This window comes from Trifolium pratense, linkage group LG5 (genome assembly GCF_020283565.1).
Source record: "Trifolium pratense cultivar HEN17-A07 linkage group LG5, ARS_RC_1.1, whole genome shotgun sequence".
Classification (NCBI taxonomy): domain Eukaryota; kingdom Viridiplantae; phylum Streptophyta; class Magnoliopsida; order Fabales; family Fabaceae; genus Trifolium; species Trifolium pratense.
Genome location: NC_060063.1, coordinates 29,363,553 through 29,377,307, shown reverse-complemented (window position 1 = coordinate 29,377,307; position 13,755 = coordinate 29,363,553). Strand labels below are relative to the sequence as shown.

The 13,755-nt window shown below is 29.2% G+C and overlaps 1 protein-coding gene across 1 annotated transcript; it reads right to left on the bottom strand.

Annotated features, from left to right (window-relative positions):
• Positions 1-5,930: 5,930 nt before the first annotated feature.
• LOC123885841 (transcription factor bHLH57-like) lies at positions 5,931-9,889 on the bottom strand. Its single transcript, XM_045935170.1, has 4 exons — positions 9,307-9,889; positions 8,076-8,681; positions 7,364-7,738; positions 5,931-6,370 (listed from the first exon to the last, which is right to left on the bottom strand). The coding sequence occupies exons 1-4, from the start codon at positions 9,337-9,339 to the stop codon at positions 6,287-6,289; spliced, it is 1,098 nt and encodes a 365-aa protein (XP_045791126.1). The 5' UTR covers positions 9,340-9,889; the 3' UTR covers positions 5,931-6,286.
• Positions 9,890-13,755: the final 3,866 nt, after the last annotated feature.

The following is a 13,755-nucleotide window of genomic DNA, read 5'->3' as shown; positions in this document are numbered from 1 at the left end:
AAGTATACTTTATATAAGACTCATTTTCTATTATAATGGGTTCTCCTCTTCTTACATAATTTTATTCATATGCAAGATAATGTATGTACCTACGTAGACCTATTTTATAGTAATGACTCAGAAGCCCCAAGAGAGTATCCAAACACACAATCTCCCAAACAAAGAGCTCCCTTTCTCCACTTGAGATTCCACACTCACTCACCATTCACTGAGATACCCATCTCCTCCATGTAGAAATAATTTTAATTGGTTATGAAGAAAAGATGAGAGATAACTATAATAAAATGAATTTTGGATTCAATTTCATGAATATAAATAAACACGTTTTATGAATTTTTTTCTCTTATAATTTGAGAAAAACAAACTCTCTTATAATTTGGAACATGGAATATTTGGGTGCAAATGAAGTAGTCTTAATGTCTCTTTTTATATAAACCACTAATAAAAATAACAGTTATTTAAAAAAGTTTGAAGTAATAAATTTATCTTAATTAAATATTTGTCATTTTTACATATTCAATTATATAATTATTGAAGGGATCAAAGTTTGAACTTTGAATTTTTCAATTATCTACAATTATATAATAAGGACATTTTATTAAACAAACACATTTTATTGAAATCAACATAATTAATTATTTCTTTGAAAAATGTAAAAAAATTAGAAGATAAACTCATTGTGAGACGAAGGGAGTAAAGTAACATAGACAGAAAATATGTTTACGTTTCTTAATACTAAATATTATTACGTGACTAATATTTCACAATTTAAGATGAATAAGTGGGAGTATCAAGTTTGAACACTAGTCTCTACATACCAACTAAGATATGTTCATGGGGACAATACAAATATTTTGTGTGTGTTAACCCTTTGATTCGTAGAGGAAGAGATCCATAGTAATTTGGAGTTAAACCGCGAGATAAGTAAAGTATGTCTAAAAAATTGTTTCACTTATTAATCGAACAAAACATTAATTTTAGTAAATAAATAAATTATTACTAATAGATATGAAATTTCAGAAATTATGATATATTACTAAAAGACAAGAAAAATTATTATATTATTACTAAATGACAAGAAAAAAAAATGAAAAATGGACGAAACGCATTAGAGTAGGCCTGTGAAGCCCTGATACTCCAAAAATGGCGAAATATCGTGTTCGATATGTACTCAATACTGATACATGTTTGATACTCTCCGATACACGTATCAGAGAAGTGTCGGAAACTAATATTATTTTTTTAAAAAAAAATATAATCGATACGTGTCAGATACTTCTCCGATACGCGTATCGGAAATGTATCGGGCAATTAATGCTCTTTGATGATGGAAACGTAGGAAAGGAAACCGATACAATTCGTGTTTCCTTTTAACTATTAAATGTTAGAGTATGATGTTACCAACTATGTCTTTTTAGAGTATGATGTTAGTTTTTCTTCGACTTGAACCCTGAATCTCCAACTTCTTGACCCGTAGCTCAACTAGCTTAACCAGTTGAGTTACTCATTTCACTCCTCTTTTTGGGTAGTACTTAATTTAATATATGTAATTGTCACTTGTTTGCTCAATTTGAGTAATTTGAATGTTAATTTTTTATAATTATCAATTTTAGTTATATTTATATATTGTGCATTTATATATATTTAATTTTAAATTTAATTTTTAAATAACATATCTCGATCGTAACATATCGAGAATTTTGAAAAATTTTCTATATCGCTGTATCTGTGTCGTATCGTATCGATATCTTGTCGTGTATCGGTACTTCATAGAGTAGGCCAGCTAAATACAAGTCATTGAGCTGATGAAAGAGTGCAAGTGGACTAAGCGGTAAATTCGAAGGATGTTTCTTCTTTTCCAATAAAACATCGCTTAATCCAAGAACACTTCTGACCAAAGTTCCTTTTGGGGGTTCATCGATGTTTCTTGCATGCCCACGGAGATTGATTCCATCATCTTGCCATTGCCAAGAGTATGGATATGAATCATATGATAGTATAGGATGCATAGGAATTTATAATTGCGGAATATTGTTGGATTTTAAGTATAAGTAATTATGTTCTACTTTATTAAGAATGAAAAAAATGTTAAATATACTCTCTCCTATCCGTATTATAAGAAAAAATTTGTTTTTTAAATTCATGAAATGTTTGATGTATTTAGATCATTTTATGAACTAAATACATCAAATATTTTATGAATCTAAAAAGTAAATTTTTTCTTATAATAAGAATCGGAAGGAATATAAGAAAAAGGATCGGTATAACTATTATTTTAAAATTTTGGCGGAGATCTAACGCCTCTCTTTTTTATCCTTATGAAACATTGACTTTTTATTTCATTCGAGATTCTACTCAAAAATTCACTTCCAAGCTACCGATTATGTGCATAGATACCTTGAGGAGTTCATCAGCTCATAGATTATTCTTTTCTTCCACTTCCATTCAAATTCTAGGCTTCTTGTTGATTGGGCATACTATCTAGATATTACAGTATAGAAGATCAGTTTTATACATTTGTTTTTTCTTAGTCTCATCACTTGTGCCTTGGTGCACAAAAAAAAACAAACTATAGTCTCTAGATCTTTAAGTGATTTTGAGTACCGAACTCTTACAATTGCAACTTGTGAAGTTCAATGACTATTATGCTTATTGCATAATTTATATGTTACTTGCATAGGAAGTCATATATTCTTTACTATGATAATCAAATTCCATTTCACATAGGCGTCGATCTTGTTTTCTCCGAACACACGAAACGTTTCATGATAGTTATTATATGCACTTAAAAATAAATTTTTACTTATATATATGAGACCGAATAGAAAATGTAAAAACTATAAAAAAAAATGTAAAGATAAGTTAATGACCTTTACGACACATGATGAGTTATAAAAAATTGATATTCAATTCTAATAACATATAAAAAAAAAAAAAAAACTAACATAACAATTAAAAATTAATATACTAACAATTTACAATTAAAAAAATCTAACCTAATACAAACCTTGTAGTTTGTAGTTTGTACAGCTCTTGGAAACACAAAGGAAAAAGGGAGATATAGAAGAAAAAAGCTAAGGAAGGATCTATCAACAATTGTAAAAGAGGGCACATCACACCACTAGGAAATAGCACTAGTAACAAAAACTCGAGGACCAAAACTGAATAGGACTTAAGGCTGAGGGTTGGACCTGAAAAAGGAGAGGGTGGTTTTGTCCTTCTGACACATTTGCACATGCATGGGGATGGGTGTTGTTTGCTTTTGTTCCTTTCTCTCAATAATAATAAATAAATTTATATTTTTTTTTCTCTATTTGTGAGAGAGACAAATATATTGTAGTAATAATTTATCTTTATAGTGAGAATATATGGGGAGAGACAAATGTATTATTTTTAAAGGCTATAGGGGATATTTGCGGGGCTATGGGATTAGGGTTGCCCATTCATCATTATTTTGACTTTCCCCTAAACCTTTTACTATAGTTGCTTGTCAAACTCCTTTCTCAAAGAAAATTTCCACCTAGTCACCTTTTAATTTCTTTTACCTTTTTTATTATCATTTTAGTACAAATATAATAAAATATTAAATTTGTGGGTCTTGTTAAGTCGTATTCCTGAGTCGGTTTGGTTCTATGAAAATAAAATAGGATAAGGGTTATAACTTATGACATAGTTAAAGAACTAAAAAAATTATACTTTTTCCGTCTTAAAATATAAGAACTAGTAAAAATTATAAAAACTTGATATTTTTAAAATACTAATCTAAACAAATCAAACAAGATCTTATATGTTAATATTTATATATTATTAAAAAAAAAATACTCAAAGCAAGATAAATGAATAATATCATTTAGTCAAAATAACTCTTATAAAATGGACCGAGAGAATAAGTTTTTTAGAGTATTTATTAAGAAAAATAAAATATGACTTTTGGGTAGACAAATTTTTTTATATTAAATTTCTTAATATATGTTTTAAGATAGACAATATTGGTATTTGTCAGAAAATATTAACTATATTATATGTTCGCAGAGGCGTCTCGCACACATGTGCGATGTGTGCGATGGTATCGGGCCTCAAAATTTTGAGGGCCTCAACTCAAAATTTTGAGGTCCTATAATATTACTTATATATTATTTATACCTATACAATATCAAATGTCTATTAATAGATTAATTTTTAGGCCCTAAAATAATAGTTATATATTGTTAATGTTCATAAAATATCATATGTATCAATAGATTAGTTATGTATAATCGTAAATATAGTTCTAGTCCATTTTAATCTTTGCATACAATTTGATCTTAGATTAGGAGGTTCTTTTTTGATGTTATATACAAAAATAATTATTTTGTATTTCTTGTTCCATTTAATTTAATGCAATTGATTTAATATTGATAATTTATATGTTTATAAGATTGATTTTTTTTATATTATATGCAATTTAAATCAACAATTTTTTTAAAATTTTTTTTAATTAAGGGGCCATTTTTATATTTTGCACAGAGTCTCCTAAAACTTGGAGACACCTCTGTATGTTCGATACAATTCTATCAAATTCTCTACCATCAGATATAAAACTTCTTGAAAGAAGAGGAGAATATGGAAGAGAAACTCAATCTATGTCATTCTTAAACCATGAACGATACCTCAAAGTTCAACCATAACCAAAATAAAATGTTTATTTTTTTATAAGCAAAAAGAATAAATTAAAAGGAGTGCAAGAAGCACTCAGCCTTTACAAAAATTGCGATAAAATGCATTGGTTGTAATTGTAATAAATCATCGTGAATCTTTTAATATGTACTCTTATTGCACATATTAGTGAAGCATTATCTACCTATAATAATTGCGAAACTTCATTCTTTAATACTGGTAGGCCCATCACATAAAGTCAATGTAAAAAGAGATGCATCATATCATATGCTCCATACCTATAATAATATGGCACTACATCACATAGGTATTCTTAATAACGTGCATGAGTTATCTTGTGTATTTTGTTTTCTTGATAATGAGGATTGCAACCATCTCTTTTTCCTTTGCCCGTTTAGTAAACGAATCTGGGAAGCGATTTTTAAGTGGATAGGAAAGAGATTTCCACCGAATAATAAAGGCTGGAACCATTTTGTGCTATTTGGTGATATGGTAAAATCAAAGAAGGGTGAACGGGTTAGACATTTGATTTGGCTGGCAACTTCTTGGAACATATGGAAGCTTAGAAATAGTGTTATTTTCAAGGGAGCTCTACCAAATGCTCTTCTTCTTTTGGATGACATTAAATTCAGTTCTTGGGTTTGGTTTAGTAGTCGGTATGGCCGAAACTCTAGTTTATCTTTTCAAGAATGGTGTCACGACCCTTTGGGTTGTATTCAAAGCTTTTAATTTCTGACTTTGAATTGTAAGGGTTCGAGTACCCCTTGTACTCCTTTATAATATATATTGCTTATCAAAAAAAAAATATGCTCCATACTATAGATTATAATGATGACTTCTCCAAAATTTTCAAAATGGTCCCTCCTTCTCTTGTACACATATTGACCTTATGTTCCCCACAAGTCCACCACCACCTTGTGCCGCATATATTATATCTATTCCGACAATAATTATAAGTAAATTTTAACTTTTTTGATTCATTGATAATTAATGTATTTGATCTTAATTATAAACTAGATATATTAGATTTCCAATAAATATTAAACGTGAAAATTTGCTTATAATTAAGATCGAATGAAGTATATTATAAATACTATATAAACAACCCAAATTATCAATTTATAAAATTACTACAAATATTATTATATTGTTCCGAATAGAAATTGAACTCAGATCCTTTAAGTAAAATCTCGAGTTTAGGCTTTGTAAATAAAAAAATACTCATCAGAGAAATTGACTTCGCTACAAGTCAAGTTTTTCGAAAAAAACATCAATAATCGACAAAGTCGGTGATATTTCGCCCAAATGATATATTATCAAAAAACTCTCATAATACTAAAAAAAAAATTAAAAGCAACACACACTATAGTATACAATACTACTAACTAACATTCTGCCAATTAAATAAACATAGTGAAACTATTTCAACATCAAAACATTAACATCATATGCCCTATCTCTATTTTGTAAGCTACCTAGCTAATTAACATGATACATCTCACATTGATATGTAGACAAGAGATTAGTGCCCTATGTTCCCCGTTACCCTTACCCTAGCCACTTTACCATCTTCCCTTCAATGATTCCTTGTCCTTTATTCTTTTGCCCCTAAGTTTAAAGCTACTTGCCTTTAGCTTCCATTAATGTAGCTGAATATTTGATGAACTGCTTCAGCTATGTCATTTGCTGTGCCTAGCTTACAATCTTCTTCAATCTGCATCACACCCCACCATATATTTATACACTCCCTTATTTATTTATTTATCAAATAATAATAAAATAAAATAAAAAAATTTATGGAATAAAAGTTACACTTTTAAAAGTAAAAACAGTGCAATTAGAGTTTGTAAAATATAAAATAATGGTACAACCATCAATACTTAATATAAAAAAAATATTACTTTTTTAAATATAGTTGGCTAATATATCTAACTTATATATTATAAGTCAGATACATTATTTATTTTCTCTTATAAAACAAGGCGAGTAACAAATTAGCACTAAGAAATACATAAAAGTTACTTGATAATTTTAAAAGTAAAATCAATGTAATTAGAGTATGTAAAACATAGTGATAGTAATAATAATTTCACAAAATACTCATTAACAAAATTGGGGAATAAATAAATTATTATTAATTGAAATAAAATTAGCAAATATTTTACAACTGTCTTTAACGAAATTTAAACCATATTGCTTAAAAAAATTAGTCAGACTCTGAACGTTAAACTCTTACCACTGAGTTGATATCAGTAGAACATAACACTATTTTGAGAGTCTATATAATATACTAATTTTAATTATGGTAATTCAAGAAAATAATATTTATTATTATTATTATTTGGAGAATGTTAACTTGTGCCCTTAAGGCACATGTTAAGGAAACAAAAATAGAAATTATTAAATGCTAATTTGTGCATTTTGACTTTTGAAGCATTAAATTTCTTATATCATTAAATGTTGAATTTCTATTTTGGTATATCTTAACATGTGCCCTAAGGGCACATGTTAACAAGACCCTTATTATTTTATGATGTACAATGTTGGAAACAGGGAAGCCAGGTTTTGCTTAGATAACAAGTCAGAAAAGAACAGTACTCTGACTTGATTCCACATTCATGTATAGTAGTTGACCAAATTTAAATTTCAATTAAAATTAAAAATTAAAAAAAATACTAAGAAGATGTGTGAAAAGACAGAGTAATACCTTGAGATTGAGGGAGTAGAGTACAGAAGAATCAAAGGATGTGATGTTAAGGTGAAGAATAGATAGCCTAAGATTCTCTAAAGCAACAATAACCTTTATCAATTGGCCATGTCTTTTTTTGCACTCAATTTTCAAGTTCACATGAGTTTGAATCAATGTTACTTTTATATCTGCTGCTTCTGATTTATTTTCTGCCTTTACCTCATTTTCTTCACAAGATGATAATTTCATTCCATAACTAGTTGGTGATGATGATGATGATGAACCAAATTCTTCATTCTTTTTTATCCTTTTTTGTGCTTCAAGAGATTCAAGCAATTGTTCTAACTCTTTCACAAAATCTATTGCTCCTCCAATTATTGATGCTTGGTCACCCTATCACATAAATAATTTTTTTTCATTAAATTAGTGAAATTATAAAACAAATAAAAAAAAAACTAAATTTTTAGTGTATGTTCTAATTTGCAACAAAATCATATTGCAAGAGACTCCAAAATGTAAAAAACTAAAATCAAAGTAACATAAATTGATTCCGACAAACTCACGCCGATTCACAAAATTACACAATCATCGTAATTTTTGCAAACTCACTGTCGATTCAAACATGCCCTTTTATTCTAGACAAAAAAAGATTGGATTTTTAACATGAATAAAGCAAAAGAAAGAAATTTGAAGAAAAGGGTATAAGAAAAATAATTGAAAAGTGTCATACCCTTTGAATATATGAAGAAGGCATAAGTGACCTAAGAACACTGAGATGGTCATTCATTTGGCGTCTTCTATTTCTTTCAACAGCAATGTGTGTCATTCTTTGACTCTCAACATCTTCCTTATTCTTAACTGGTCTTGTTCTTTTTCTCTTTCTCTTTTCCTTAGTTGTTCCAACTTGAGATTTAGAACAAGATTGTACTATTTTTCTTTGTTCTTGGTTACATTCAAAGCTGAATTTTTCAATGCATGAAGTAGAAACTTTGTGTTGAAGAAGTTCATTGCTTTCTGATTTCACTGGTGATTGCATCTCTAATATGTCTTGTGTTACACAACTTTCAAATTCCAATGTTGTTTGAACTTGTTGTGAATCTATTCTAGGAACAAAAGATAAATCTTCCCATGGTTTTTTCATATGTTGTAACCTTAAAAGTGTTTGAAAGTTTGGTTCTTTCAAAGGAAAAAATTGTGGGGTTTCAACATTTTGAAGCATTTGAAGAAATGGTATGTTATCTTCTAAACTTGACATGAGAAATTGTTCTTCCTCTTCAAATCTCAGATTTTCTTCATCTAGTAATGTTTGGTCTAAACAATTTACTTCACCAAAAAGCTGCAAGAAATTAATTAAGCAAAGAGAAAAAAGTTAACTTTTTTAATAAATAATAAAAAATTAAGCAAAGAGATCAAGGAATAAAACAGGCTTCACCCTTATCTTTTAGGTATATCATTATTATAAGTAAAAAATTATTTTTTTTTCCAGATACATTAATTTTTCAATGAACTTAAAAATTGATTTTTTGCTTATAATAGTGACCGAATGAAGTATCTTCTTATATATTATAATAAATAATAATGAAAAAAAGAAAAAAACAATGAAAAAATATTTGGTTATATTTCACTATCAAACCCAACTTAATTATTCAAAAGAAGCAAGGAATATATGCTTCTATTAATGAGGATGGTTTTGGAGTTTGGTAAGAATTGAGAAAAGGATATAACTATAAGTAAAGTATATGCAGAAAAATGAATAATAAAAATAAGAACTAAAGTAGAGTGTCAAGAAAATGGAGCAGAGAAAGAAAAAAAAATGTAATTTTTAGGAAAAAGGTAACATAATGTATTTAATGCAATTTTGTTGAAGAGTAAATGCAGTACTTTTCTTGATTCTACAAATAGGATCATAAAGAAAAATAATAATATGAAGAAATGAAAAATTAAGAGAAAGAAAAACATACATAAGAATTGATGGGTCCTTGAAGCCTCTCCATGATCAAAGTGTGAATATTATATGTGACACTTAAAATTTAATTAATGGTATTGATATCAATGAGGGTGACCAACATTCTTTATAGTAATGATTTATACTAACAAAAGAAATGTAATAAATGTTAAACCATAAGAAGAAGCAGAATAAGACCCCATATGAATATAAGTAATACCTAAAAATAATATACTCTTTTGTTTTTGTAATGTATTTGGTATACTCTCTCTTTTATAGAGGAATATAACAATAAATGCTTTGTTTAGGAACCAACAAGAAAGGGAATAGTAGTTTTGAGAGAGAAAGAGAGAGAGAATGTGTTGCAATAAGAACAGTGTTGATCTGAAAACAGTAGAGGGATTGTGGTAAGAAATGAAAGGTGGAAACTTTTTTAATGGGGTTGCAAGAGATATGCTATAATGTGCCTAGGAGATACATTTGAAGGTGTGAAAGATAAGAGAGTTGGTGAGAGAGAGAGAGAGAGAGAGAGAGAGAGAGAGAGAGAAAGGTTGTCTGACTTGTGTAAGGTCCCAAACATTATTGGCGATGTGTGTGGCAGTTTTGTTGTCTATCAGCAGGGACAGATAGTTGTGGGACTCTTCACCATCTCTCTATCTATGAAGTAGAACATTTGACACCAGATACCGAACACGACACAGATATTATAATATAAATATTGATAATAATTTAAAAAATTAACATAATTTAATGTAAGTAGTATTATTGTTGTGTTGATTTCGAACACTAACATATATATAGTACTTCGAAATATGCTTAATCTAAGAAGTGTTTGTGTTTAATATTTTTTTTCTTATATGTAAATAAAAAAGAGAGAGAGAACTTTTATTAAGTTATAATAATTTCAATGGAAAGGTTTTATGTGGATTGTGTAGTTTGTTGGGATGATGATGGATCAGTCACTTCAATTTTTTCTATGAAGACTTTTTATTAAAGTTCTACATAAGTCCAAATTATAGAACTTGTAAGTTGTTCTGTTGTTGTAACATTTTTTTAGTTATATTTAGTTACACATTATGATGGATATGTATAGAGTTGATATAGACCAGACTAATATTATAATAATTTTGTTGGCCTAAATATAAGAAAAATATTACTAATTACTATGTAACCTAAAAACATCTATTCAAGCTAGAATTTGTACATTTAACTATTTATATATTAAATTTTTATATTATTTAATATATTTTTTTTATATTTAAATTTTTAAATATGTATTTTTAGAGCACAAATTAGCATACTCATTATTTAATAGTAGTATGTCACAACAATGAATCAAAACCTATAAATTATACTAATAATAAACAGAGCATTAATTAATTAATTAGGATATGAAATTAAGAGCTGTAAAAAAAGCTCTGCTAAAAGTTCAGAGCTAAGATTTGTGCATATGCATCACTTGTTTATCCTCTAGTTCTACTAGTCGATTTATACTGCACATGGGGGGCAGCCTTGCAAGTACAAAGGTAAAGGTAAAATCTCTTATTGCAAGTGTATCTCTTGTATTCCACGGTCAAATATTTTTTTTTGCTTGGTTATGAGGAGGAGTTTTGTTTGGTTGAATCAACAATCATATATGAAGAACAAAATATTGAATTTATGTGAAGGTGGTCCACCGTAGCATTAGCCTTGAATTTATAGATTTCTCACATTTTTGTTTGGTTATCACATTTTTATCAAATATCACAAGACATTGAAATTTAAAGATTTCTCATTTTTATGTTGTTCAACTTTAGTTTTTCTTTTAATGTGGACTTTAATTCACATTTTACATACCAAAATAAAGAGCATTTTGTGCCCCTATTAAGTCAAACTAGAATGTGTTATCACTATTTGGCTATGAGTGCGCGGGAGTCTTACTAAGTTGGATATATCGTTATATTGAACTGAGAGCAATCACACAAGTGAACAGACTGATAAACTCAATGTCTTATGGTGATAAATGAAGATGTGATGTTCAATCTTCCTGGTGTGGATTACTCCTATAGTCTAATGTGTCGGTCCAACAAGTGAGACTCCCCTCCCTTCATTGTTCAACTATGGTAAAATAGTTAGGTTCGACTTGATAGTGGAGTTGGAAAGATTCCTGGTGTTGGATCATGAACAAAGAGTCTCACACTTGAGGGAGAGATGGTGTGATATGTCAATTATGAGTTAAAGTCTCGTATTAGAGAAAGAGTTAAGGGTGAACAACCTATTAATGAGAGAACCCATAATTGTTGACCATGAGGGGGAGCCTCACTTGAGTAGGATTAACACATTGGATCAAGAGGGACTACACAAATGTGAGGTTAGACACCACATCTTCACCCTAAACCTTAAACCATCGAATTTATGAGTCTTCTCACTTATACTCAATCTTTCATTCAGTGTTTGATTTTAACTCACACTTGACATATCACATCACATCATCTATTATGTGGGAGGCTCTCCGAATTTATGATCCAACAACTATAATATATTCCGCTCCTCTATCAAGTCAAATAGGACTCTAACACCATTGTTTGATGATAAAGGGGAGCCTCGTTGGGTTGAATCAACACATTAGGATAAGAGTAACCACACATGTGATGGTAGACACACATCTTCACTCAAAACTTTATAAGACATCGAGTTAATGAGTCATCTCAATTATATGTTGTTCAACATCAATTCTTTCATATAATTTAGGACTTTAAGTCACATTTAATAGATTACAACATTTTGTTTCACTTTTAGAGATGTAGAATTTATTTGACATATTTGGTTACTTTTAGTATAATTGATCTTACTTCTAGAATATGATTCTAAGCCTTTGTTTGAATCAATTTTTAAAAAACCGGACCGGTCATTGAATCGGTTAGAGTACTGGGTCACTGGTTCATTGGTCGAACCATCGGGTCACTGATCGAACCGCATGACTAAACCGAATCAAACTGGATAAACCGGTGGAATTGAACCGATCTCTATAATAAAGTTATATAGTTATTAAACTGGTCGAATCGGATGACTCGGCCTCTTAAAAAGTTCATGACACCTAAAAAATTCGAAAAGTTGAAAATGTCATAGTGTCACAACTCACAAGTTCTTAAATTCAATACATTAGCATTGTCATCATGCACAATGAAATAATAAGAAAGTAAGTAACAAATCATATAAATAGAAATTAGAAGAAACATATTATGATCAACGGAGCATAAATACACAAAGCATAAATAACATGAAAGGATGAAACATAATAACAAACATAAACTCACAGAGTTGAAGAAAATAATAATTCTATGGTTTATTAGACACCGTTTGTTTTAGTTTTTTTTATTGGGAAAGGAAAAAAAACACGCACAATTTGTCAATTTTTAGCGGTTCATTCCGGTCTAACTACAGGTACGGTCCAACATTTGGACTAGACCGACGACTCCTTCAATTCGTGGTTCGACCGGTCCGACCAATCGGTCCGATTTTTAAAACACTGATTTGAATGTACATTGAAATGGCTTCGACATGAGTTTTCTACTAAAATGTTTGTTATGGCTCTTATAAATTTGTTTGGGTGGTGTAGACATAAAACAATTTTGGAGATTGCACGACAACTTGAATTAATTTTGAGTTTTAATGATCTAACAAAAATGTTTATTTTGTGTATTTCGTTGATAACTTACAACATGTTTATAAATTATGATATGATGATGATATGTTCATATTTATTCTTCGTTCTCTTTATAAAGTAATTGCTGGTTCAAGAATTGTCTTTCAATGTCGTCTAAATTCACTAAGTGAATTTTGTATTCGCTTAGTAAATTTGTCCTATTTTGGGTTGAGTACTACTTGTACTTAATCCATGTACTTATTCTAAAAAATTTACATCGTTTGAGAATCAAAGTTAAAAATAGTTTATATATAAATCCCACATTATTCAACCCACCGCGATATGTGCCTTTTATAAAGAACATAACTAGGAGGTCTCACACATGGCCCAAAACGAACAATACCGCAGAACATAGTGTGACATACTTGAAGTAGAAGTGTAGAACAGATCATTTTTTCCAGTTGAGGCTAATTAAGAAGCTAGAGGGTGCATATATATAACTATGACAAAAGGGTAACTATTTCGATACATCTAAAAGTTTTGCATATCGTTTAAAAAAATCGAGATTACAAATAATTTATATACAACTACTCAATGCATCGAGACACCTTTAACAAAAAAAAAAAAAAACAATAAGAACTTATACACGGCCTCAAAATGTAATGTGATGTACTTGAAATTAAAAAAAAACAGAAATATTTTTGTGATAACGTGAAAAATGCCCTAACATAAAACCGGCCATTAAGAAACTTTGGATAATATATCGTATACACAAAAACATGTAGGACTACCTTATCAACATTATGTCAAGAATCTTACACCGATGATCACAATGAGTTA